General features: G+C 47.6%; 7 protein-coding genes across 7 annotated transcripts; 5 read left to right on the plus strand and 2 right to left on the minus strand.

Annotated features, from left to right (window-relative positions):
* The first annotated feature begins 688 nt into the window (after positions 1 to 688).
* Positions 689 to 1,926, plus strand: F5J12DRAFT_849055 (ras family-domain-containing protein). The gene is made up of 6 exons (XM_051746455.1): positions 689 to 829; positions 890 to 998; positions 1,060 to 1,107; positions 1,204 to 1,276; positions 1,342 to 1,457; positions 1,573 to 1,926. The coding sequence occupies exons 3-6, from the start codon at positions 1,069 to 1,071 to the stop codon at positions 1,825 to 1,827; spliced, it is 483 nt and encodes a 160-aa protein (XP_051597310.1). The 5' UTR covers positions 689 to 829; positions 890 to 998; positions 1,060 to 1,068; the 3' UTR covers positions 1,828 to 1,926.
* On the minus strand, positions 1,927 to 2,857 carry F5J12DRAFT_849057 (uncharacterized protein). The gene is made up of 2 exons (XM_051746456.1): positions 2,546 to 2,857; positions 1,927 to 2,511 (listed from the first exon to the last, which is right to left on the minus strand). The coding sequence occupies exons 1-2, from the start codon at positions 2,788 to 2,790 to the stop codon at positions 2,292 to 2,294; spliced, it is 465 nt and encodes a 154-aa protein (XP_051597311.1). The 5' UTR covers positions 2,791 to 2,857; the 3' UTR covers positions 1,927 to 2,291.
* A 12,300-nt stretch (positions 2,858 to 15,157) lies between these two features.
* F5J12DRAFT_849070 (GTP-binding protein yptV3) lies at positions 15,158 to 16,735 on the plus strand. Its single transcript, XM_051746457.1, is given in 7 exon segments — positions 15,158 to 15,265; positions 15,357 to 15,730; positions 15,873 to 15,920; positions 16,009 to 16,081; positions 16,147 to 16,262; positions 16,367 to 16,659; positions 16,678 to 16,735. 5 exon segments carry the CDS (start codon positions 15,500 to 15,502, stop codon positions 16,610 to 16,612), a joined length of 714 nt encoding a protein of 237 aa, XP_051597312.1. The 5' UTR covers positions 15,158 to 15,265; positions 15,357 to 15,499; the 3' UTR covers positions 16,613 to 16,659; positions 16,678 to 16,735.
* Positions 16,736 to 17,403: 668 nt separating this feature from the next.
* F5J12DRAFT_318377 (trimeric LpxA-like protein) lies at positions 17,404 to 18,642 on the minus strand. Its single transcript, XM_051738881.1, has 6 exons — positions 18,563 to 18,642; positions 18,455 to 18,504; positions 18,356 to 18,383; positions 18,062 to 18,294; positions 17,691 to 18,003; positions 17,404 to 17,516 (listed from the first exon to the last, which is right to left on the minus strand). Exons 3-5 carry the CDS (start codon positions 18,364 to 18,366, stop codon positions 17,714 to 17,716), a joined length of 534 nt encoding a protein of 177 aa, XP_051597313.1. The 5' UTR covers positions 18,367 to 18,383; positions 18,455 to 18,504; positions 18,563 to 18,642; the 3' UTR covers positions 17,404 to 17,516; positions 17,691 to 17,713.
* Positions 18,643 to 19,161: 519 nt separating this feature from the next.
* On the plus strand, positions 19,162 to 20,684 carry F5J12DRAFT_318385 (RTA-like protein). The gene is made up of 8 exons (XM_051738882.1): positions 19,162 to 19,196; positions 19,257 to 19,401; positions 19,450 to 19,562; positions 19,611 to 19,633; positions 19,684 to 19,764; positions 19,818 to 20,095; positions 20,159 to 20,229; positions 20,301 to 20,684. Exons 2-8 carry the CDS (start codon positions 19,289 to 19,291, stop codon positions 20,471 to 20,473), a joined length of 852 nt encoding a protein of 283 aa, XP_051597314.1. The 5' UTR covers positions 19,162 to 19,196; positions 19,257 to 19,288; the 3' UTR covers positions 20,474 to 20,684.
* Positions 20,685 to 22,122: 1,438 nt separating this feature from the next.
* Positions 22,123 to 23,071, plus strand: F5J12DRAFT_849096 (uncharacterized protein). The gene has a single exon (XM_051746459.1). It carries the CDS (start codon positions 22,328 to 22,330, stop codon positions 22,754 to 22,756), a length of 429 nt encoding a protein of 142 aa, XP_051597315.1. The 5' UTR covers positions 22,123 to 22,327; the 3' UTR covers positions 22,757 to 23,071.
* On the plus strand, positions 22,925 to 23,163 carry F5J12DRAFT_849097 (uncharacterized protein). The gene has a single exon (XM_051746460.1). It carries the CDS (start codon positions 22,981 to 22,983, stop codon positions 23,143 to 23,145), a length of 165 nt encoding a protein of 54 aa, XP_051597316.1. The 5' UTR covers positions 22,925 to 22,980; the 3' UTR covers positions 23,146 to 23,163.
* The last annotated feature ends 384 nt before the right edge of the window (positions 23,164 to 23,547 follow it).

The raw sequence follows: 23,547 nt of genomic DNA on the forward strand, positions 1-23,547 counted from the left end.
TCCACTGCTCGCCTGAGAATCGCGGTAGAAGATTACTCCTGCTCGTCAGGAGGAGCTTGACGTGGACACGTAATGTTGGGACGAGTGGGGTCGTGGTTACTGGGGCCATCTGGGGGTATGAGGCCTTATGTGGTAAGGAAGGGAAGGAGTGTCAGGAGTGTGGCTGCTTCGCTGAGCACGAAGACAATCTACTGACTTTGATACGATGACAAGATGACACTTAGACTGCATCAAACATCAAAGGTACACTGACAACTCTTCACCGCGGAGACTTCAGAGAAGTAAACCAGCCAGCCCAGATCATCCATAACCTCGACCCAAACCTGGCGTACACCGTTAGTACACGGGCACATAGTATAACGTCTCACTCCAGTTGGTCTTTTCGCATTTTGTGAACGCTGCACAGTGAGCCAGTTCAATGACAAGCTAATCGTTGAAGGCGAACAGTCGTCGCAAGTACCACTATAACGGTAGACTGACCATTACAGATATCAAAAACCGGATCACTTACGTCACCGTACACGAAGTGCGGGCGGAACGACTGGATGGATTGACTGGGTATCACAGAATCCCCTAATCTAGCCGTGCAAGACAATTTCCTCTTCTCGCCAGGTGTGTACGAGTACATATCATGAGTCGATCATGTATGCGGAGGGCACGTTGGATTTGAACCTGCACACGTTTTCTGCATACGAACCATATGGAGATAGCGAGGCGTGGGCTTTCCTTCCATTCTACAGCCCAAGCATCCCTTCACTTCCAGTGCAACCAACTCTGCCATGGCACAGTCGCGACCTCTGGAATTGAAGATAATCCTCATTGGTGATATGTCCGTTGGCAAGACCTGTCTCTATAAGCGCTTCCTTGATAAACAATGGTCAATCGACAGCGTTTCTGCGACCTACGGCGTGGACCTTCATGTGAGTTCCCTCTCACGCACGAAACACAGAAGACATGTGTAGTATGTCCCATACACGCACATCTTGTGTGTTCCATTCGTCAGCCAGTGGCCACATTGACAAGGAGACTAAAGTGAGCTGATCCTCACATCTGACATAGTTTCAAAACATGGAAGTTGATGGGCGGCAGGTGAAACTCGGTATATGGGTGAGCATTCTTCCCCGATCTTTTGAACTACCGAAACATGTTTGACTGAGAGGCTTGAACCCTTCACCGTATCTTTTGTCGTTCCCTATGCAACAGGACACAGCAGGAATGGAACGATTCAGGGTGATCACGGCACCATTCTACAGAAGGGCGCATGGTGTTGTACTCGGTGCGGTCTATTCGACGTGTCCCAAACCTTACACCCTGACCAGCCCGATTCAAAATTGACTAAAGTGTACGACATCACGGATAGAGCATCGTTCGATGCGTTGCCGGGTTGGCTTACCGAACTCGATGACCACGTTCCATCCACGATACCCAAGATGATTGTGGGGAACAAGTTAGACCAGGTGCGCCTCCGGCTTTTCCTATTCCTCCCCCAACCTCCTTCTTCCGCTACTATTCCTCAGTTTAGCCATCGTGATGAAACTATGTATTATTGACACATAGCTTTTCCACACCCAGGAATATTCCCGAAAAGTATCTACCTCTGACGGGGAATCATTTGCCGCTCAAAACGGTGCCCTCTTTCGTGAAGCAAGCGCTAAGACTTCTGTAAATGTGACCGAAATCTTTGAGGATCTCGTCAAAAAGATACTCGAGGCCGACGATCGCACGAAATCTGTGGACGTTTTTAGAACGTGGCCCCAGGATGGCATACTCAAGCTGCTTGCAAAAGACCGTCCCAAACATAACTGGCGGGATAAATGCAAGTGTTAGGACGTATGTATCTATGTATCTATGTAGTTTTTAGTGGCTGGCAGACATAGGATCTTGTCAAACAAGAATCCACGATATGAAATCCCTAGTGTACCAACATCTCATCTAGTTTCACCGGTTACGAGGCCGTTCGTAACTTGTAGTTCCTGTTGTGATGGCTGATGGCAGGCGTCTACCTCTGAGGGCGAACCGTTTGCCGCTCGAAACGGTGGCCTCCTTCGTGAAGCAGGCACCATGACTTCAGTAGGTGTGACCGAATTTGGAGGATCTCGTCAAGAAGATACTCGAGGCTGTAGACCGCACGAAATCCGTGAACATTTCTAGAACTGGGCCCTAGAATAAAATAATCAAGCTGTTTGCAAAGGACAAGCCCATACGTGAGCGGCGGGATAAATGCAAGTGTTAGGGGTGCACATAGTTTTTAGTGGCCGACTGTTATAGGATCTTGTCACACAAGTCGCGGATTACGAGCCCATTCGTAGCATGTGGTTTCGTTCTGTGATGGCTGATGCCATAGGGGTACCTGAAACATTCAAGTGACGGCTAACTTCCTCACTTGCACTGAGCCACAATAAGTAGCATTGATGGGCCCCGCCCACAATCATGCTGTGGTGCTCGTGAACTTCTCTACGATGAAGTCCCTTTTTGTGCGGTTGCTTCACTTTGCAATAGTAAGGTTGCCAGCTTGCACAAGTAAGTATGAACAGGTGTTGTTAACGGTGAGAGGGAGTGATATAACCTGCGGTAGTCATCTAGAAAGTCAGCTGCGCACGGATCATGAAGCAGCCAGTTGAACTTCTTCCGTGACACGTAAGCAGTCAACATTGACGACGTGGAGGTCAACGATAGCCATGATGTTGGAATATAGGGATGCACGACGATTGTCGGGAACGGTTCTTCCTTTAGTTTGCCTAGGCCTGTGTGGAAACAGGAGAAAAGAACCAACATGCGAAAGTACATCATGATTCAGTTGTGTGGTCAGACATCAGTAAGAGCTAGTTCGGAAACCTTGGGTAAGTTGCAATTAGTTCCTTCAATGCTTGTACATGTTTTTCCACTGGGGCAGTTCACATAGTGAGTTTGAATTGAGTTTGAAACATTTCCTCCTGTATGCGAGATGGATGACATCAATATTGGTGGTGATCATGAGGAGATTCACTGCCAACACTTGCTGTGCCATATTGCTCTTGTTGTCAATATCATCCTCTGCATGATTGGTCATACTGAAGTGCAATCTATGCCAATCCAAAGGATTCTGGAGCCTTACCACATGTCAGCACTAACCAGTGAGGAATGGCTTATTGAGCTCCTTGCAGGTCATCCAGAACAAATCTGATGCAAACTTGGTGTTCATGCTGATGTCTTTGCATGACTTGTGGAGGAGCTTTGCCAGATTGGTCATGGCAACTCTTGATTCATTTTGCTTGAAGAACAACTAGCTATTTTCCTCTATATGAGTGTGATGGGTCTGACTATCAGGCACATCGGTGAACATTTTCAACAGTCAAATGAGACCATATCTTGGTATGTCATCACCCTTAGTTTTCTGATACTTTTCTAACCTCCTTGATCAGGTACTTTTGCAAGGTACTCTTCATCCTATTGTTGTCACCCTTCTATTCCACATATGTCAAGATGCCTAGTGCTGATGATATTCAGCCAAAGATTAGGGGAGATAAAAGATTTTGGCTGTATTTCAAGGATGCAATTGGTGCATTGGATGGGAGCTATATCCATGCCACTCTGGCATCAGAGGACTGGGTGGTGTACCGAAACCACAAAGGCTCCATATCACAGAACTGCTTGTTTGCTTGTGATTTCCAGCTGATGTTTACATACTCATTGACTGGTTGGGAGGGTTTGGCTACTGATGCATGTGTATACCAGGATGCATGTATGAAAGGGCTTGACATCCCAACAGGAAAGTTTCTCCTTGCAGATGCTGGATTCCCCCTGCACCCAGAAATTCTAGTCCCATACTGGGTGACTTGCTACCACCTTGCAGAGTGGCACCAAGCACATTTAAGGTAATTTTCTTTGAATTATCCATCTTATTGTCCTGCTGAACTGACAAGACCCAGGAACAAAGAAGAGTTGTTCAACCTCCAGCACTCATCTGCACACAATGTCATTGAGTGAATATTTGGTGTCCTCAAGTGTTGTTTTTGCATCTTACTACTAAGCCCTGAGTACAACATCAACATCCAAGGCCAAATCCCCTCAGCACTCTGTGCACTGCACAACTTCATCCATACTCATGATGCCAAAGAAGGTCCAATGCCAGGACAGGATATCCACATAGATGAGCAAGGTGCAGAAGGGCCTGGGGGATCGGTGGATGAGGGCAGAGCCAATGAAGATAATCCCAATGTAGGTCAGCTCAAAGTGGCACACACTTTCCATGACCAGATCACTCAACATATGTGGGATGATTATCAGGAAATCATTCAATTGCAGGATCTTGGGCAATTGCCCTCAGGTAGTGACAACTATAGCTCTGATGACTCCACTAACACTGGTAGCAGTATGAGCAATGTATCAATGTTGTAGATGCATAGTTCATTTGTTCCCATTCCATGCAATATACATACACTTTTGGATCTCTCATGTGTGACCTATAATATTTTTTACTGTGTACTGGTCTGAGAACTACCAACCCCAAGTTTCATCTTATACTCCAGTTCAGCAAGTGCCAAATGATCTTCCTTCTTTGCTGTCCTCAAGTATACATCAGCAAAGCCAAGATTCTGCATGATCAACAATCGGATGAATGCTTTGATGGGACTGGGGAAATCTTGGTCTTGATCGTCCAGTAAATGAATCACTTGTGCCCTCATTGTCAATGCTTTATTGATGGCAGATGTCATTGATGTGTTGATTGATGAAGTGAGGAAGTTGATTGAGCCTTGTAGGCCTACTGCAATAGGGTTTGATATCGCAAGTGAAGGCAGAGGTGGAGGATTGCGAGAATGATGGGAATGGGAGCTTTTTGCATAGTCTAAAGCAGCAGAGAGGTTGGCACATTTGTTGGAGGCAGGAGCAGTAGCAGAAATGTCACTTGCATTGGCATATGGGAAAATGGACATGGTAGTTGAAACCTTGTCATCACCAAGCATGTCAGTGTGAGACTGCTTCTTGTTATGCCTGAGCACAGTGACTTCTTCAAATGAAATAGGCATGAAGCATGCAAGGGGGAGTCTGCAGGCCAAACGTGTCATAACCCCTATGGCTCAGTTATCTCTGAGGTCCAGCAGAGGTTCACTCCTTCTGGTGAGTTCTTCTGAGATCGCATGGAGGAGGGAACAAGGACAAAAGAGAAGGAAGTTAGCTGAGTTGCAAGCTATTGAAAAACTGAGGATACAGAGTAAAGTATGTGGGTTTATATACCCCTAAGTATGAGTACCATATCAGTTGTGATGAGATGCATATCTGCAGTAATCAACAAAACAATCAGACAAATAGATAAGTCAAAGGGAGTCATATGGTGTCATATGATGGGGGTGGACAAGGGAACAAAGGCTATACTGGCTGTGCAATCAATGTACAGCAAGGAGCCAGACACTGGAGCTATAGTACAACATATGAGCAATATAAATGAGTCAGAGATGAGTCAATGGAACAAGAAGTAGACATGTCATCCATCAGAGAGGGCAGTGGAATACTGGATCAAGCAGGAGGCACGGTCTCGACAGGTATTGGAAATACCTTGACAGCAGGAGATCTGAAGGAGCCTTGCAGCATATGAACCCCTAGGATGGTGACAATTATGAGAGACATGATGAGGCACATGACACACATGACCATGGTGAGTCAAAAAAGGAAAGACCCCTGACATGGGCATAACATCACCCCCCCTCTAAGGTCCTCAGACCCTTGAGGATGAGCCAGATGTGTTAGCAGGGTGGGAGGAAAGGGGTTGGTGAGTAGTATAGACATGGGAACAAGTGCATGAAGAGATGGGCGACTGTGGCAATGGAGACAGTGGTTCCTTGAGGGCTGGAGTAAAGTGGGAGCCATGTCCATTGCAGCAAGACCAATGTCCCAAGTAATGACACTGGAAACATGCATGTTGATAAAGGATGTGGTTGGCAGGGACCAGGGACTGCCCTCTGAGGTAAAAGTGAAGCTGGTCAAGAGGCATGGGGATGAAGGGAGCCACAGGGAGAGGGTCAGCAGCATGGACAGCATTGTGATAGTTCTTATGGATACCAGCTCATGATGCGTCCTGCAGCAAGACCTCCCAAGTGGAGTTGTAAGTCCCAGTACTGAGGTGGGCACCAACCTCTTTATACAAATCACTGGAGTTGACCCATCCTAACTCAAGAGCCCTCCAGTCATCAACCTTCTTTTGTTCCACCTTCTTCTCTTCTTCCTCCTCATGGGAAACCAATGGTTCCTCTTGTTTTGGGAAAATCCAATCAAGAAGACAAGAAGCAGGCAGGGTGAGAAACTCACTGATCTGTTGTTGGAGAAGGTGGTGATAGGCACCACTGGTTATGGCTTCCAGAAGCCCTGACAAGCTCCGCTCTAACATATTAATCATTATTACCTCTGACAGGGGTGCAGTTCCAGTCAACTTTCAGGTGCATATCTTTGAGATGGCAGCATTGATCATGTCTGTTGCTCTGTAGATTTCAGACAGCAACCAAAAATATTTTACCTGTTCTGGTGAGCACCCATCAATGTTGTCCCCATCGTGGAAGACATCAAGTGCCCTAACAATGTCCAGGTAATCACTTGCTGCAATTGGTAATCACTGCTTGTCATCCTGGGCAAGGGCTGCTGAGGTGGGGAGATCAAGGGCAGTGTGTTGAGCCACATTGGAGTAGGTAGTGAAGGTGGTGTGAATGTTGGCAGGTTTGGGAGCATTTGAGGGACTGGCCATGGCTGTTCAGTTATCAGGGTCATCATCAACCCACACTGTACCTTTTCCCTGTCCCTGTCAGTTACTGTCCCCACTGACAGGGACTCTGGCCTTGGGGATGGGGACCCTCTTGACTGAGAAACCCACATGTGGACACAGTTGGAGAGGGCAGGCAAGAGGGGGTGATGTCGCACACAGCTGTGAGACTGGGGACAAGGGGTAGGAGTCAGAAAAGCTGGTGGTGGTCATTGGAGGTGAGGCTGGGGCATAGACAGTGATGGGGGGTATGAGGAGGTCATCTCTGTCAGCAGCGGGGTCATAAAGGGATTCTGCAAGGGGGAGGTCATTTTCCATGTTGACTGAGTGAGGGGAGTCCATTTAATTTTGAAGGTGACAAGTGAGTTTGTACTGAGAGAGGGCTTCTGAAGCATGGTCCTTTATATGTTCTTCAGGTTCCCAAGTATTTGACAAATGAGGGAACCCTTTCCACTTGACCAAATATCTTTGTTTACCTCTGTGCCCATCAACTTTGTGATTGATTATTGACTTGACCTCCCATTCAATTTCATCATCAACCAGTTCCAGTAGTGGTGCTGCACCTGCAGCACCATAAGTATCATTTTCAGCAAAGGGGAAGATCTGAGAGGCATGGAACACAGGGTGAACCTTCCAGGTTGGCAGAAGTTCCAATTGGAATGCCACTGGAGAGACAGCCTGAGTCACCTTGAAGGGCCCGAGACATTGGGGTGCAATCTTGTTGCACTGGTCCTTGATGCAAAGATGCCCAGTATCCAGGAGGACCTGATCTCCTACCTTGGGTGGCACATAAGACCCTTTTGAGTGCAAACACATCAGATCCTGTGCTTTCTTGTGTGCAAGAATGGTGACATCGCAGTTTGAGGCCAGGCTTTCTAACCTTTTGTCAACTGAGGGGACTGCAGTAAGCCAAACCTCAGGATAGGGGGATGGGTCATAGCCCAACAGGAGTGAAAATGGAGTCATTCGATGAACAGAATGGATCTGGGAGTTGTGGGCAAACTCTGTGGACAGGAGTTTGGCTGCCCACAAGTTTGGCACTTTGGTGCAGTACAGCTGAAGATATCCCTCCACTTCTTGGTTAACTCATCTGCTTTCTCCATTAGTTTGCAGGTGGTAACCTGTTGAAAGTTTAGGAGTTACCCCTATAGCCTTGTAAAGTTCCTTTGTAAAGGACGAAGTGAACTGTGGTCCTCAATCCAAGATCACCAATTCAGGAACACTGAAATGGGAATAAATGAACTGATGGAAGAGTTGGGCAACCCTGACAGAATCAATTGTTTTATGACACAGAACAAACAGGGCGGCCTTGGACAGCCCCTGATCAACAACTGTGAGAATAGAGTCATACTTTTGTTCTCCCAATACTGGGAGATCCATGATGAGATCCATAGAGATTTGTTGGAATGGAAACATGGTCTTGGGCATGTCATGTGGGACAATGGGTGGTGTCAGCAGGTGAGTCACGACCTTGGTGGTCTGACACATTGGACAACCTGCCACATATGCTCATATATCCTTTCCCATACCTTCCCACCAGACTTCCTTTCGCATCTTTGCAAATATCACCTTCTGTCCAGGGTGTCCTGCTGACTCGTGATCATGATATGAGCACATACAGTGGCAACAATCTTTGGGGGGAATGTACAGACACATAGTTCTGAACCATTTTGTTCCATCTTTTGTGATCGTGACATTATCCTTGGGTTCCAGGCCTGTTGAGTCCTTTGGTGTATCATTCTTGATGTGCTTGTACAAGTCCACAGATATAGTGTAAACTCCCCACACTCCTTTTACAGGTTTCCTCAAAGGGTGAGCATCAGGCAGCCTATTCTCCTTTGATTTTTCCTCAAGTGGGCAAGAATATGGCTTTGAGTTGGATTTGGAGCGCTCTATCTGGGCAGGTAGGCATCCAATGCAAGTGAGATGGTTGATTTTTAGTTGTTTTTGTATTTTCATAATTGAAAACGAGGGTGAAACAAGGCAAATTTGGGAACCCACCCCCTCTGAAAGCCAAAGGTCTGGGGGAAGGACTGTGGCCACTGGGGCAGGCTCCTCCAGGGTGCCTTTTCGAGAAAGAGTGTTGGCCAGGACCTGTAGGCGACCAGCCTACCAGGAGAACTGGATAGGGTAGGACTGGATAGTAGCAGCCCAGCAGGCTTGATGAGGGGTGAGCTGTTGCAGCTCACAATAGTACTCCAAGTTCTTGTGGTCAGTAAAGACCACAGTCAGCTCAATGGGGGAAAGAAAATAGGGGTGGAAGGCCTTGAGTGCACAGATGACAGCGAGCATCTCATGGTCATAGACCTGATAGCATTGTTCAGCACCTACCATGGACTGCGAGAGGTAGGAGCATGGATGCCACTCATTGTCAGCTCCTTTTTGGGCAAGTACCACACCAGTTCCAAGTTTCAAAGCATCTGTAAAGAGCATGAAGGGCTTCAAGAAGTCCAGGATAGTGAGGACTGGAGAGGAGCATAACAAAGACTTTAACCTTTCAAATGTGGCATTGTGTTCCAGAGTCCACTGGTAAGAAACCCCTTTCTTTGTAAGGTCATGGAGGGGTCTGGCAATGCTTGAGAAGGAAGGGATGAACTTTTGGTAGAAGTTACAGAATCTGAGGAATCTGCAAAGCCTGGTAAGATTGTCAGGGGCTTCCCAGGTACTGATGGCGTCAATCTTTGTCAGCAAAGTCTCCATACACCCCTTTCCAATAATCATTCCAAGGAATTCTATTTCTTCAGCCTCAAAGACACACTTGCTGATCTTGAGACATAAACCTTCCTTGTTGCAGATCTTCAAAAACTTGCAAACATGGGTTCAGAGTTCTTCCTTGGTGTTGGCATGGATCACGACATCATCCATGTAACCTACCTGTTTTCTGTGTTGAGATTCAAAGGTTTTATCCATATACTGCTGGAAAGAGGGAGGTGAGTTGCATTGTCCAAAGAACATTACTATGGGCTTGAACAGCCCTCTTGGCATGATAAATGCTCCTCTCCACTCATCTCCTTCTTTTACTCAGAGGTTGGTAAAACCCCAGCAAATGTCAAACTTGGCATAGTACTTGGATTCAACCAGCTCATCAAAGAGAGCCTGAGCATTTGGCAGTGGGTGTGCATCTGGGATGGTGAATGAATTTAGGTAGTGGTAGTCTTGAATTAACTGCTTCTTTCCACCCTTCTTTGCAATGAAGAACACTGGCACTGCTTGAGGAGAGGTTGACAGTTGAATCTTCTTGCATTTTAAGTTTTTGTCCAAGAACTCATCTAAAACTTTAAGTTCATCAGGGGACATAGGGTATACCATGGCTTTCTTTGGCTTGAAGTCTTCATGGAGTCTAATCTTGTGATCTAATCCTGCCCAATGAGCCAGGAGTGGTATGTCATTTTCTGCAAACACCTTGGCAAACTCCCTGTAAGTTTCCAGAAGCTTAACTTCCCTTTTGTTCACAGCCAAGGCAGCCTCGAGTTCTGTGGACAAAGTAGTTTTATTAATTTTTACCTCAGAGGTTTCACCTGAGCCCTGTTTTACCACTTCCAGGGACAGACCGGAAGGTTCCTTTGTACTGTCTGTGCCAACCGGCACTACCTGTTTGACAAAATAGTCAGATTCTTCAGGATATACATACCCATTGTCCCAGCATGTAATTTTGCTGGTTTCCCAGTTCATTCTTGGTTTGAACTCCTTGAGGAATGGCATCCCAAGAAGGACATGTTCTTTTCCGATGAGAGGGCCCACATAACACTTGACCCAAATAATGTGCTCCTTGATCTCCATCTTCAGGGTCACCTTATGAGTAATCCACTCTTCATCCTTTCCAGTGAACAAGGTCATCTTGAACTTCTTTTCCACCCAATAAGTCAGGATCCTAAGTTTCTGGACCATCTTCTCTGAGATGAGGGAGACTTCAGCACCTGAGTCAATACAGGCCCATATTCCTGCCTTGTAGTCTGGTAGTATGACTAACCTGAGAGGGGAATGAATTCACATATTCGATTCATCATCTATAGAAGTACATTTAGCAGACAAAATTGAAATGGGACTGACTGATGCAGGAGATTCATTATTCCCCTTTAAAAACCCAACAACTTCCATTCCTCCACATTTGCTTCATGATCTCCAACATAGGCAGTCTTTGTGCCATCCTCCAAGAGGATGATGCAGACATTGGACAGTTGAGTTTTGACCTTGACTTTACAGTCACACTTGATGTGACCTTCGGCTCCACAATTGAAGCACTTAATTTCTGAACTGGAACATCTGATGTTCCATTTACATTTGTCAACCTCCATCACATCAGGATCTTGGGAACCTCCATGGTAATGAATGAATTTGCATTCATACCAAGATTCCTTCCCTTCTAGGATATGCTTCATTGCAATTGCAGTTCAGGCTTCTCCCACACACTGTATCCACTCAATAACCATGGAAGGGGCACATCCAGAATTAAGAACCCAGTTGCAGTATTCTTTTTGCAAGCCTTTCCTGAAGAAGATCCCTGCTTCACATGATTCTTCCTTGAGTTGAGCCTTGTTAACAAGCCCCATAAACTTGGCAATGTACACCTCAAGTTCTTGTTTGCCTTGTTGGATGTCCAAGAGACACAAGATAGCAAGGGCAGTCTGATCTCCCAACTCAAAAGTTGCCTTTAGCCTTTCAACGAACCTTTGAAAGGTGTTGGTATAATATATTGTACCATTGAGCATCTTGTTTTCATTTTGATAGTTCTCAGTGAACAACACAGCAGCGTCCTTGGTCATGTACATGAGTGCAAACAAAATCTTGAGGGACTCTGTGTTGTAAACGTGCTTGTTCAGGTTCAAGCAACCTTCGACCTGCATAATCCAGGTCTGAAGCCCATTGTGGCTTCCATCATATTCTCCAGGATGCCTGACCTTAAACTCCTGACCTCCATTGGGTGGGTGGCTCGAGCCATAGTAATCATCCTCATCAGCTTTGGCTTTCCCCTTACTGCTATCACCAGCAGACAGCTCTGGGGGTACAGCCTTTCTGAAGTTCCTACGATACCATTCTCACAAAGCCAAGTCAGTAGGCATACCTGTTGGGAACAGGTCACTTGCAGTTGCATGCATAGCCTGGCAGAGCTCCTCCACCATTGTGACTCTTTGTTCTTCCAACCTCTGTCTCAGTTCCTCTTCTGAAATGGTCCTTGGGGGCATTTCAGGAACTGAATCTCTGTGACCAATCATCATGGACATTTCTTCTTGATTGCGAGCTTCTTGTTCTTCTTTGAGGACTGATCTGAACAAAGTATTGGACTTCTGATCATCATCTTCTTCTGAACTAAGCATGACTTCCAAATCCCTAAACCAGGATAGTTAAGATAACCAGGGATTTGTTGTGGTAACTGAAGGACCAAGTCTTCCTAGCAGGATGGGCAGTAGTGGTGGGTTTCTGCCAAGCCCAAGCAGATTAGGACAAGGAGGGACAGGGGGCTTCAATTTCTGCAGATTAGACACTTTAACAGATAGTGACAACAAAGGCTGAGGGAGGATTTATTTCTCAAAAGAAACCTGTCAGTGTAGAGGGTGTTGTTGGTGTGTGAGTGACTTTACACATAGGGAGACATGAGCACTGACTCTAGGGAGGTGATCTATTAAAGCCTAGTGGCTGCCTGTAGAGCAGTGGGTTTGATTAAGGGTGGAGGGGTGCTTTTTGATCTTGCTGCCAAATAATGAGACAAAGGCAGGTCAGTCTTTATGTGTAGGGAGCCTAGTGTGAGTAGAAGTTGGTTTGTTGAAGTTCAGTAACCAGGGATGAGTAGACTTTCACAAAGAGATCAACGAGTCCTGAAAGCTGTGTGGAGTTTTTTGATTTTGTTATGCCTGAGCATGGTGACTTCTTCAAATGGAATAGGCACGAAGCACACAAGGGGGAGTCTACAGGCTGAATGTGTCATAACCCCTATGGCTCAGTTATCTCTGAGGTCCAGCAGAGGTTTGCTCCTTCTGGTGAGTTCTTCTGAGATCACATGGAGGAGGGAACAAGGACAAAAGAGAAGGAAGTTAGCTGAGTTGCAAGCTATTGAAAAACTGAGGATACAGAGTAAAGTACATGGGTTTATATACCCCTAAGTATGAGTGCCATATCAGTCATGACATGTATCCACAGTAATCAACAAAACAATCAGACAAATAGATAAGTCGAAGGGAGTCATACAGTGTCATATGATGGGGGTGGACAAGGGAACAAAGGCTATACCAGCTGTGCAATCAATGCACAGCAAGGAGCCAGACACCAGAGCTATAGTACAACATATGAGCAATATAAACAAGTCAGAGACAAGTCAACAGAACAAGAAGTAGACATGTCATCCATCAGAGAGGGTGGTGGAATACCAGATCAAGTGGGAGGCATGGTCTCAACAGGTATTGGAAATACCTTGACAGTGGGAGATCCAAAGGAGCCTCACAGCATATGAACCCCTAGGATGGCGACAATTATGAGAGACATGATGAGGCATGTGATGCATGTGACCACAGCAAGTCAAAAAAGGAAAGACCCCTGATGCAGGTGTAACACTTCCCACTAGACAGCAAAGCACTGGATGGTGGGATAGAAATGTCAGATGGGTTGATGGTAGATGGCAGATCGTCGAAAAATGGGAAATGGTCGTCATCTGACCCAGGCAGGACTAGGGGAAGTGCTGGCACAGAATCAGCAGGCACTGAAGTGGATATGGGTTCAATGGGTGTGGGAGTGGAGGAGGGTGCAGATTCAGAAGGCACTGAAGTGGAAGTGGTTAGTTGAATGGTTGGCACTCCACCATCTCCATTGTCTAGGCTGTCAGCAGTGGCATTGGAACTATCTGGACTAAAGGCATTGGCCCCACAGGCACCACCATGGGGTATGATATCTGCAATGTAGGGATATAAATCCCATCCACTTGTTTTGAACTGGCGAATGAGGGGGTGACTCTAAGAGTAATTGTCAGTTCATCAAGCCATGGGGTTAAAAAATAAAAATAAAAATACCTTCACAAAATCCTTGAACACCTGCTCAGCATGCTGACCCTGAATATTAGCCCCCTTCTTGTTGTCCCAGTGGGCTCCAGATGGTTGTGCTCAATAGTACTCAATATCATGATATATTTTGAATCTATGACAGAAGATCAGTAAAAATCACAAGCAGTTTACAATGCTGACTTACATAGCCAGTCCACTTGTTTCTCACCACTTGATAGTTCTTAGGAGGTCCATCTGTGCGATAGTTGGCAATATGCAGGGCAGCAGCTTGATATGTAGCCATCTTGAAGTTCCCATTATTGCCTGCCTCATGCCAGTTGTTGTGCAGGAACCTTACAAGAGCAGCAGTTTCTTCATGGTTCCAATGAACTCGTGGAGTGGGAGCACTAGTCTTATTAGGCATCAAGTGAGTTAGTGAATCCAGAGTGTACTAGGATACAAGGGCAACAACAGTGGCAGCCAATACCCAGGCAAGTCTAAGCTGATCCAGATCATTGTAATCCATCACAGGACATGTTTCAAACTCAATTCAAACTCACTATGCAAACTGCCCCAGTGGAAAAACATGTACAAGCATTGAAGGAACTAATTGCAACTTACCCGAGGTTTCCGAACTAGCTCTAAATTCAGCCAAATTACAGCATGCACATTAGACAGTTTTTGAATGCTCGGCAAACACTGGCGAACATTAAGCACTTGAAAACCCAGGTTTTTGAATGCTTAGCTTTACTGATGGAGGAGAGAACAGAATCCACTGGCACAAGGTGCTGCACGTCGCCTCGGTGCTCGCAAACCTACTGTTCTGGTATGTATGGCTGCATCCGTTGCCCGGCCTAATAACAAGTGAGAGAGATGCCAAGTACTGGGCACCGTCAGCCAAAGAATTCCTTTGCAGGCATGAACGGCCCATACCCAAACCTTCGTCCCATCTCACCTCCGCGAATGAAGACATTATCCGCACAGCAGTACTTTTCAACCATACCTTTCAAGCATATTCACCATCCTTTCATCAACGCTGATCCATGAAATCCTCGTTGGAAGGCTGCACATGAAGCTCCCACAGCATGGTGCCGTAACATCAGTCGGTACAAATGGCAGTGACATTCCCGAGAAGGGATATCTGGTTCAAAGGCATAAGCAAAAACATTTTCTGAACGACTATCGTATCGATGGGCCTTGGCAGCGGAGCACCCAACGAGGTGAAATGACCGGAGTCGTCGCTGCTGGGTATGAGGACTTGTGGTAGGGGAAGGGGTGTGGCAGATGTCAAATGCAAATGAAAGACACCACAATATGAATCTAATAAATTTGTTACGATGACAAGATGATACTGTACCAGACATTAACGAGTACACTGACAACTCTTCACCGCAGGAACGTCAGGAAAGTAAGCCAGTCAACCCAAATCATCAATTGTGTTTCGACGACGACCCAAACCTAGCATAACCGGCGGCAACACCGCCGTAGTCCGGGTAAGACTGAGCACCGAAGCATCGGTACATACGATGAAGAGATTGGATGGCGTCTGGCGTGCGTCATCAGTACACGGGTGCGTAGTACAACGTCTCCTCCAGACCACCGGGCCTTTTCGCATTCCCTGAACTTCGCCCACTGAGACGGTTCAATGATGACTCCACTAGACTGATCAGATCTCAAAACCGGATCACTTGCACGAAGACTCTCGTTTCTCATCAGGTGAGAGTCGACCATGTATGGGAGGGCACGTTGAATTTTGACCCTGCACGCGTACCAACCATATGGAGAAAGCAAAGCGTGGGCTTCAATGCCTCACCTTGCGAATCGACATCCTACACCCTCTGTACTATCCATTCCACAGACAAGGCATCCCTTCACTTACAGTGAAAACGACTCTACCATGACACAATCGCCTCTGCAATTAAAGATAATCCTCATTGGCGATATGTCCGTTGGCAAGACCTGTCTCTATAAGCGCTTCTTTGACAGACAATGGTCATTCGAAAAGGTTGCTGCGACTTACGGCGTTGACCTCCAAGTGAGTCCCCTCTCGCGCACGAAACACAGAGGACTCGTGTGGTATGTCCTATACCCCGTACATCTCACGTAATTTGTTGGGTGGCAACAGCCAGTGGCCACATTGGCGAGAATAAAGGAGTTGATCCTCACATTTGACATAGTTTCAAACCATGGAAGTTGATGGGCGAAAGGTGAAACTCGGCATATGGGTGAGCATTCCTCCCCGTCATTTTCAGCATGTTAGAGTGAGACGCTTCGCCTCTTCATATCATTTTGTCGTGCCCCATTATGTAACAGGACACCGCAGGAATGGAGAAGTTCCGGGTGATCACGGCGCCATTCTACAGGGGTGCGCAGGGTGTTATACTCGGTACGGTCAATGCGACATGTCCCCAGTCTTACATCCTGACGGTGACTTTGTTCGAAATGGACCAGTGTACGACATTACTGACAAAACATCGTTCGATGCGTTGGCAGGTTGGCTTGCTGAAATCGATCAACACGTTCCATCCACCACACCCAAGATGATCGTAGGGAACAAATTAGACCAGGTGTGTCTACCAGCTTTTCATATTCCGCTGCCACGTTCCTTCTTTCGCCACTAGCCCTCGTGATGTAGTTGTGTGTCACTGACACGTAGCTTTTCCGCAAACAGGAACATTCCCGGCAGGTATCTACCTCTGACGGGGAACTGTTTGCCTCCCGTAACGGCGCGCTTTTTCGTGAAGCAAGCGCCAAGACCTCGGCAGGTGTGACCGAAGTCTTTGAGGATCTCGTCAAGCAGATCCTCAACGCTGAAGACCAAACGAAATCGGTAGACATTTTTAGGTGGCCTCAGGCTGAAGTAGTCAAGCTGTATGCACAGGACCCAGCTAGCTGGTGGAATAGCTGCAAATGCTAGGAAGTATGTAGTTTTAATGGCAGACGGTTATAGGGTCTTGTCAAGCAAGAATCCATAATGGGCTTAGAATCGAATACCTATCAGTGTGTCTAGTTTCACAGACTGCGAACTCGTTCATGGCATTCTGTGATGCGACGCTCAGCTTCCTTACTTGCAGTTGGCCACGGTAAGTAGCTCGGATGGCCCCCCCCCATATTGCTGTGGTGCTCGTGAACTATTGAACTAGGATAGTAAAGTCGGCTGAGCAGACCATGCAGCAACTAGTTGGGCTTCTTCCGTGATAAGTAGTTAGCATGGACGATCTGGAAGGCAGCAATGACCATGACGCTGGAATATAGAGCTGCACGATGTTTTTCTGGGAACGGTTCTTCCATTAAAGCATACAGTCACTGTTGCAATACAAATGTAGGTGAGTCGGAAATAGACAGCGCATTCGGAAAACCCGCCCGAGTTGACAGAAAGGGACCAATACACAAGGCGTGGTTCAGTTGTGTGGTGGGAGGGGGACAAGGTGCGTCATGTCGCCATGGTGCTCGCGAACCTACCACTCGGTATGCATGGCTGCATCCGCCGCCTTGCCTAATCACAAGCGAGAGGAATGCCAAGCACTGGGGACCGTCAACCCAAGAATTCCTTTGGAGGCATGAGCGCGCTCCGTGGCACATACCTGAACCGACGTATCGTCTCATCTCCGCGTATAGAGAAATCATATCCGCATAGCAGTTTCAACCGTATCCATCATCCATCCATCAATGTTTATCCGTAAAATCCTCAGTTTACGGTGTTAGAAGGACGCACATGAAGCGGATCAATCGCACGCCCTCGCAGCGCGGTGCCATGGTACCAGCCGGTACATTGAAATGATACATTGAAATCTCCATCATAGCTGTTTCGAGAGGGATACCTGGTTCAAAAATATAAGTAAAGACATGTTCTCAACGATTGTCGCATCAATTGGCAGTCGGGAGCCGAGCACGGGTACAGAGCGGTGGGATGTAAGTATTAACTGACAACCGAGTCCGCAGCAGCAAACTTCGATGCGCAGTACCTCCACGGCCCCACTTGAAGATGTACGTACTTGGACCCATGCGGACGAAGCATTCATGTACCATCGCTTCGACGCAATCGGTTGAACTTGGGCAACATCTCGCGGAGGTACTCTGCATGTTTCGTGCGCAGATCCGCTTCTTGAACTTGCCCTCTTCCACTCCATATCCGGCGGTCGGCAGCTGGGCCGTATATACAGGTATATTCCCCAAGCGTTTCGTCTTCGGCTGGTACGACCAGACATTGGGCTCCAACTATGCAGTGATTGGTCATCCGAACTGTGTTATGTACCCGCGCCCGGGTCGAAATCGTGTTGAAGTCGCCAATAGACGGGCACTCCACACCTATGTAGTAGTAGCAAACAAACGCAGACTCGGTGACAGGGACAGAGATAGAACGTACGACAGCCTATCTCAAAGAGGTTGTTATCGCCTATCCGCATAATATCCTTGCGGCGGTTGACGATAATGACCGCTTCCTCGATGATGCAACCAGCGCCGATAACGATGGGCCCGACGAGTGCGAAGATGGCTGCCTTCGGGTGAACGACCGTGCCGGGGCCGATAGTAATATCGCCTTTGAGGTCCACGTCTTGGCAGACCACTGCTTTGGAGTGGATGGCGAATTTATCCCGTCTACGTAGACCACGGTCACTCGATACCTGCAAGCTGGCCTGGGGGATCTGCAGGGACTTACATTGGAGGCATCGAGTCTTGCCAAGAACCTAGAGGCTCAAATCATTGAGTGTGGGCGAGACACGTTGCACTCGTTTTGGAATTCCGAATTGCCACGAACCCCGTGTGTCGATCCGAGATGATTACTGTGGTGATAGCTCTCGCCTTCGTCTTTGATTGAAAATCACGTCCGTCTCATCTTATTGGGTACTATCGTAGCGCTACGCACCTGACGGATTGCATACGCTACTAGTAGGCGCTTTGCCGGCTGCGGATCGTACTGCTGAACTTATGTTACTTAAAAATAAGGTTATCGTAACCTCAACACCGTACCATCAGTGCGGCTAGGCTCTAGCTGCCTTTTTTGTGTCCAGCAATGACACCTTGCCCACGGCCAACTTTCTGGGCGTGGAGAGTCATCTGCGTGCCGAAATGTTATTGGCCGACGAGCTCCCGATTTGCGGGTTACTAGCGTCGAAGTTCCACTAATAAATATGAATATGAACACAGGAGTACAGCAACCCAGCAACCCATCGCTTCCAAGCGAATCTCTCAACCCTTGTCTTCCCCCCCCCAACCCTTCCCTTCCTTTCACCTAACTTCTGTATTCCGCAGATAAGACGATGTCGACCAGTACGTCCTCTCGCAATCTGCTGTCCTAGGTACTAATGGTCTTTGGTGCGTAGCTACAGGCGAGCCAACAAGCCAGGTCACTGCCGCCGAGTCCGTCGGACCGTATAATTATGTCCCAACTGAATGGATTTGTATCACGGTTGGTTCCTCTTGATCTGACATCTTTGAATGTGATGGTCAACCCAACCCATCTCTTGCACAGTTCGTCACGCTCTTTGCTATCAACACTGGTAAGACTGCGCAAGTCAGTGGATTAGTCGCCACCCTTCTCATCCTACATCCCTACCTAGTCCTTCATCTCTTCCAAAGCCGGAAGTTCCGCATGTGGTGGTTAATTCCTACCGTCGTCCTAGCTGACGTACTGGAAATTCTTGGATGGTCAGCTCGGCTCTGGTCGAGTATCAGTCCGACTCTGCTTACCCCTTTCGAAATCCAGTAAGTAACCGATCTCGCTAGTCCATTCCTTTAATAGACACCTCGAAGATTGGTCGGAACCATTCTCGCGCCTACACCATTCCTCGCGGCAAATTTCCTTGTTCTAGGAAAAATTATTATTCAATTAGGACCTCAGTACAGCCGGTTATCTCCAAAACTCTGTGAGTACGCCATTTCTCTCACCTCTTTCGCTTAACTAAGGTAATCAGATGCTCTTATTTTTTGTATACTCGTGTGTAGCACTCTCTAGTCCATAAGACCGTTTTTCACCCTTTAGAACAGGATGTGATATGTCTTATCATCCAAGCCGTCGGCGGCGCATATGCAGCAAATGAAGTTAACCAGGGCCAGAACCCCGACAACGTTAGTCTATTCTCTCGGTCATTTTTTCAAACCTCACGTTTTTCGTGCTCAAGGGAGGCAACATCATGCTGGTCGGTGTGACTATTCAATCATGTAGGCAAAATCTGCGCCTCATTCCCTGGATACTGATACTGATTCCGTTCAAGGCGCGATGGCCCTTTACGTTCTTTGTGCCTGGAGAATTTCTCCTACGCTTCTTAAATGATACCCCTGTTCGCAAGAATTCGATGCCCGTCTCTGACGAGAAACGTTGTGCCAAAATCGTGGAATGGCACATCGTCAAATGGTTGATCCTCGGTCTCGTTATCCAGATGTTTTGTCTTATCGTCCGGTCTGTTTTTTTTTTCTTCTCCTTCCTCTACGTAATCGTCTCCTGTGCTGACATCATCCATAGCTCTGCCTATCGTACAGTTGAATTGTCGAATGGCTGGTCCGGCCCAATCATCTCCACTGAAGCGTACTTCAGTACGTGTGCAATCAATCCCATCTTACCCCCCAGTACTTCATCACCCTACTGATATTGGTGGCCGATCCAGATGTCTTCGATGGTCTCATGATGGTCATTGCCGTGTATACGATGAACCTTATCCACCCCGGCCCCTTCCTTGGAACTCTTCCAGAGAAGCCAGGGGTAACTGGTGGTGTTGACTGGCCTCAACACAGTTTGGTTTCCACACGTTGCGCGGCGGAGAGTAGGCGTATATACTAAGGCCACCCATCTCATGCGGACCTTCCATTGTTTCTTTTTTTCCTCACAGTTTCCAGTTTCCGTTTTAGTTTTGACTGTGTGTGCTTAGAGTGTATTGTACACTCAAGTTGGATGTAGCAGCTTTGTAATTATGACGTGCAGTATATTACGGCCCTTCCACGTTCGATACTTGCTTGACACTGGCAGCATCTAACCCTATTATGTAGCCGCGCGCTGGAGATGGTATGTACCTGCCAGTGTGCCTTTTGGTTTGAAATACACAGCAGTTGCCAGTTTCGCCCACTCCGGCACGGGTCGCTCTAATAACTGTTTAGCTGACTGATGTGTTACACATCGGTCTTCTGGTTGAGAAAACAAAGTAACTTTCCGGTGCAAGTGACCTCTCCTTTCTCAACGAGATGTTTGCATTTTCCTAAGTCCAATGAGTACTAGTCATACACGCATGTACACGTTTACTGAACGAAACTTACGAAGTTCAGTACCGCATTACCACGTAGGGCAAGCTTCCTATACCATTTGCATATGTGAGCCCATCGACTTACTGTCCTCCCGCTCTGTTGCGGGGCTCCCGGCTTGCAGAACAAACATGTTACGCATAAGGACACCTTGAGGATTTTCACTACAAGCCCGATATTGAATTCCATATCCTTTGCACCTTCAACATTTGACACTCACCAGGTTTTGGCTTCGGCCCGGTCCGCAGCCTCGTTGCGCGCAACCTTGTATCGTCGCTGCTTCGTGCGTTCAGACAAGCCGCTGTATCCCAATTCACGTTTCTCCCCTGCATTTCTCTAATCAACAGACAACTTTTGAGCGAACACAACACTCCAGTTCGAAGTCATCGTTTCCCCGCAAGGAACCCGAGAGCCCTTGCTGGCAGGTTTTTCGCCGTCAAGTGTCAAATCGAGACACTCGCGAAGTTGTACTGATCGGTTTCTCTACTCTACAATTGCCCGGATATTCCGGTGGGTCCGACTTGGACGCACTTTTCAGATGAATAGCTACTATTTCATTTGACTCTTCCTCCAGTGGATCAGCTTCGGAAGCATGAGCGTTGGGGCTTCCGTTGTCGGTGAGCGGCAGTGAAACTTTGGTTTTCCATGGCGCTGCCCGTGCGCGGGCGACCGCAAGCTCTCGCGCTTTTGAAGTTCTGGGCATGGGTCAAGCAGTTTAACCTCTCCTCATCCATTAGGTTACCTGTCAAAATATGTGGACGAGGCCTAACTTTGCGAGATTTGATGCTTACCTAACGGACCCTAGGTTCGGGTTAGGGCCGTCGGTGAGGTAGACATGCCGCCACCCGAGCCAGTGACTGAGTCACCCCTCCGATACTTTGGATAAGACAGTAGCCTTGTGATCGTCCGCAGACAACACCGTATCTCTCCGAGCATTCGACAGTATCCGCGGTGAAGTTTCCTATAGCATTGCACTGTGTGCAATTATGAAAGCCAAGGCCTTTGAAGGCACCAAGATATCTGTCTACTTCACCTTCTGCAAGAGGGACGACAATCACTTCCTGCACCATGTTGGAGCGGTCGGACTCGACTTCGGTGGGATGAACTGAACTCGTAGTGTATCCTATGTGTCCGTCTGACTAAGCACGCTGTGGCTGTATCCTCGCCTCCTGTCCCTGGGCCTCCCTACTCCAACGTCGTTAACATCATCCATGCCAGTCTCCCGACCCGTCTTCTCCTCACCCTCGTTACAACGGAAGCCCCATCCCCATCGTCGTTCACCATTGATAACACTCTCGTCATCACCGGAAGCGACGCAGATGACGTCCAGAGTGCTGTGCTTCTCGCTAGCTCCAAATTTCTTGGTTGAGTCGTGTCTTTGACAAATGATGGCAACCTCATGTCTGCTGCTATCGAAGACATCGGGGCGTCGTCATGCGACAATACTTCACTATGGGATGTGCTTCATAAATCCGTTCGTGCACCTCTCGACCGACTCGTTCCACCACCAGGGTCTCGGAGCGCCCTTCAGCTCATCGACGCAGCTCGAGAAAAACTCCGGCGCGTCCTATCCTACATATTCCATACCCGCCTTTCTTGTCAACATTTTCTCCGCTGCCGAGCGTGCTCGCTCCGTGGGAATACATGGATCCCTTACCATCAAATGAATATGCTGGAACGCCGATTCGACCCACAATGTGAAGACAAGTTAGCCATTGCTGATAGGTACGACCGCGCATCGTTGTGTACTGCGAAGACGGATGGGCGTCGTCACTCGCAGCAGCATCACTACACGAGATTGGTATGTGGAATGCAACGGATGTCATAGGGGGTTTCCAGACTTGGAAAGTTGCCGGACTGCTAGGTCAAGTCAAAGCTCCTTGTCCGAGAGTAAAACAGCAACTTTGGAGGGACTTTCCCAAATATTTTGGGGAACGAAGTAAGGGTTGTGTGGCGCTGGTGGTCGCTGGAAATCTGTCACGACACCAGCGCGATTCGCTCACGCGTCTGATCATATACATACACTGACTACGTCTTACGTGATAGTCATCGATGGAGAGTCTGGGTCTATCGTCCAACACTATCGTACGGCTGCTGGCATTACATGGGGTGGTATGTACATGTGTTTGCGTCGTTATCCGAAATCAGGCTATACTCATACATTTATTACATTATACAGTCTTCGTAACGGAGGTAGTATATACCTTGCCTAGCTGATGCTTTCTTAGATCTCCCACTTGATATGGCTGATATCCGCAGGCATTCGCTTACTATTGTGCGGTTGGTGTCCACCTCTTTATATACCACGAAGGCGATCAATATGAGACGAATCTGTTGAAGAAAAAGGGGCTCACCTGCAAGACCAGCAAAGCTAAACATGGAGCCATTAGGTGTTATCTGTGGACGAGGAGGGCCGACGGACTCCCGTCGCTCTACAGCATCCGGCCCTATATTTATCTGCGGGTAGTTGACCCTCCGTGGTGAGAATCTAGAACAACATGCCAACGACTTCCGACGACAGCTCGCTCATATGTCAAGCCTTGGTCTTTGTTGTTGAGCTTCCGGAGTCTGCCAGCTCAAGCATGATGTCGGTCATGGGCCACCGTATTCTTTGCCACG

Source organism: Pisolithus orientalis (genome assembly GCF_024613125.1).
Source record: "Pisolithus orientalis strain OTSU chromosome Unknown F5J12scaffold_30, whole genome shotgun sequence".
NCBI lineage: Eukaryota > Fungi > Basidiomycota > Agaricomycetes > Boletales > Pisolithaceae > Pisolithus > Pisolithus orientalis.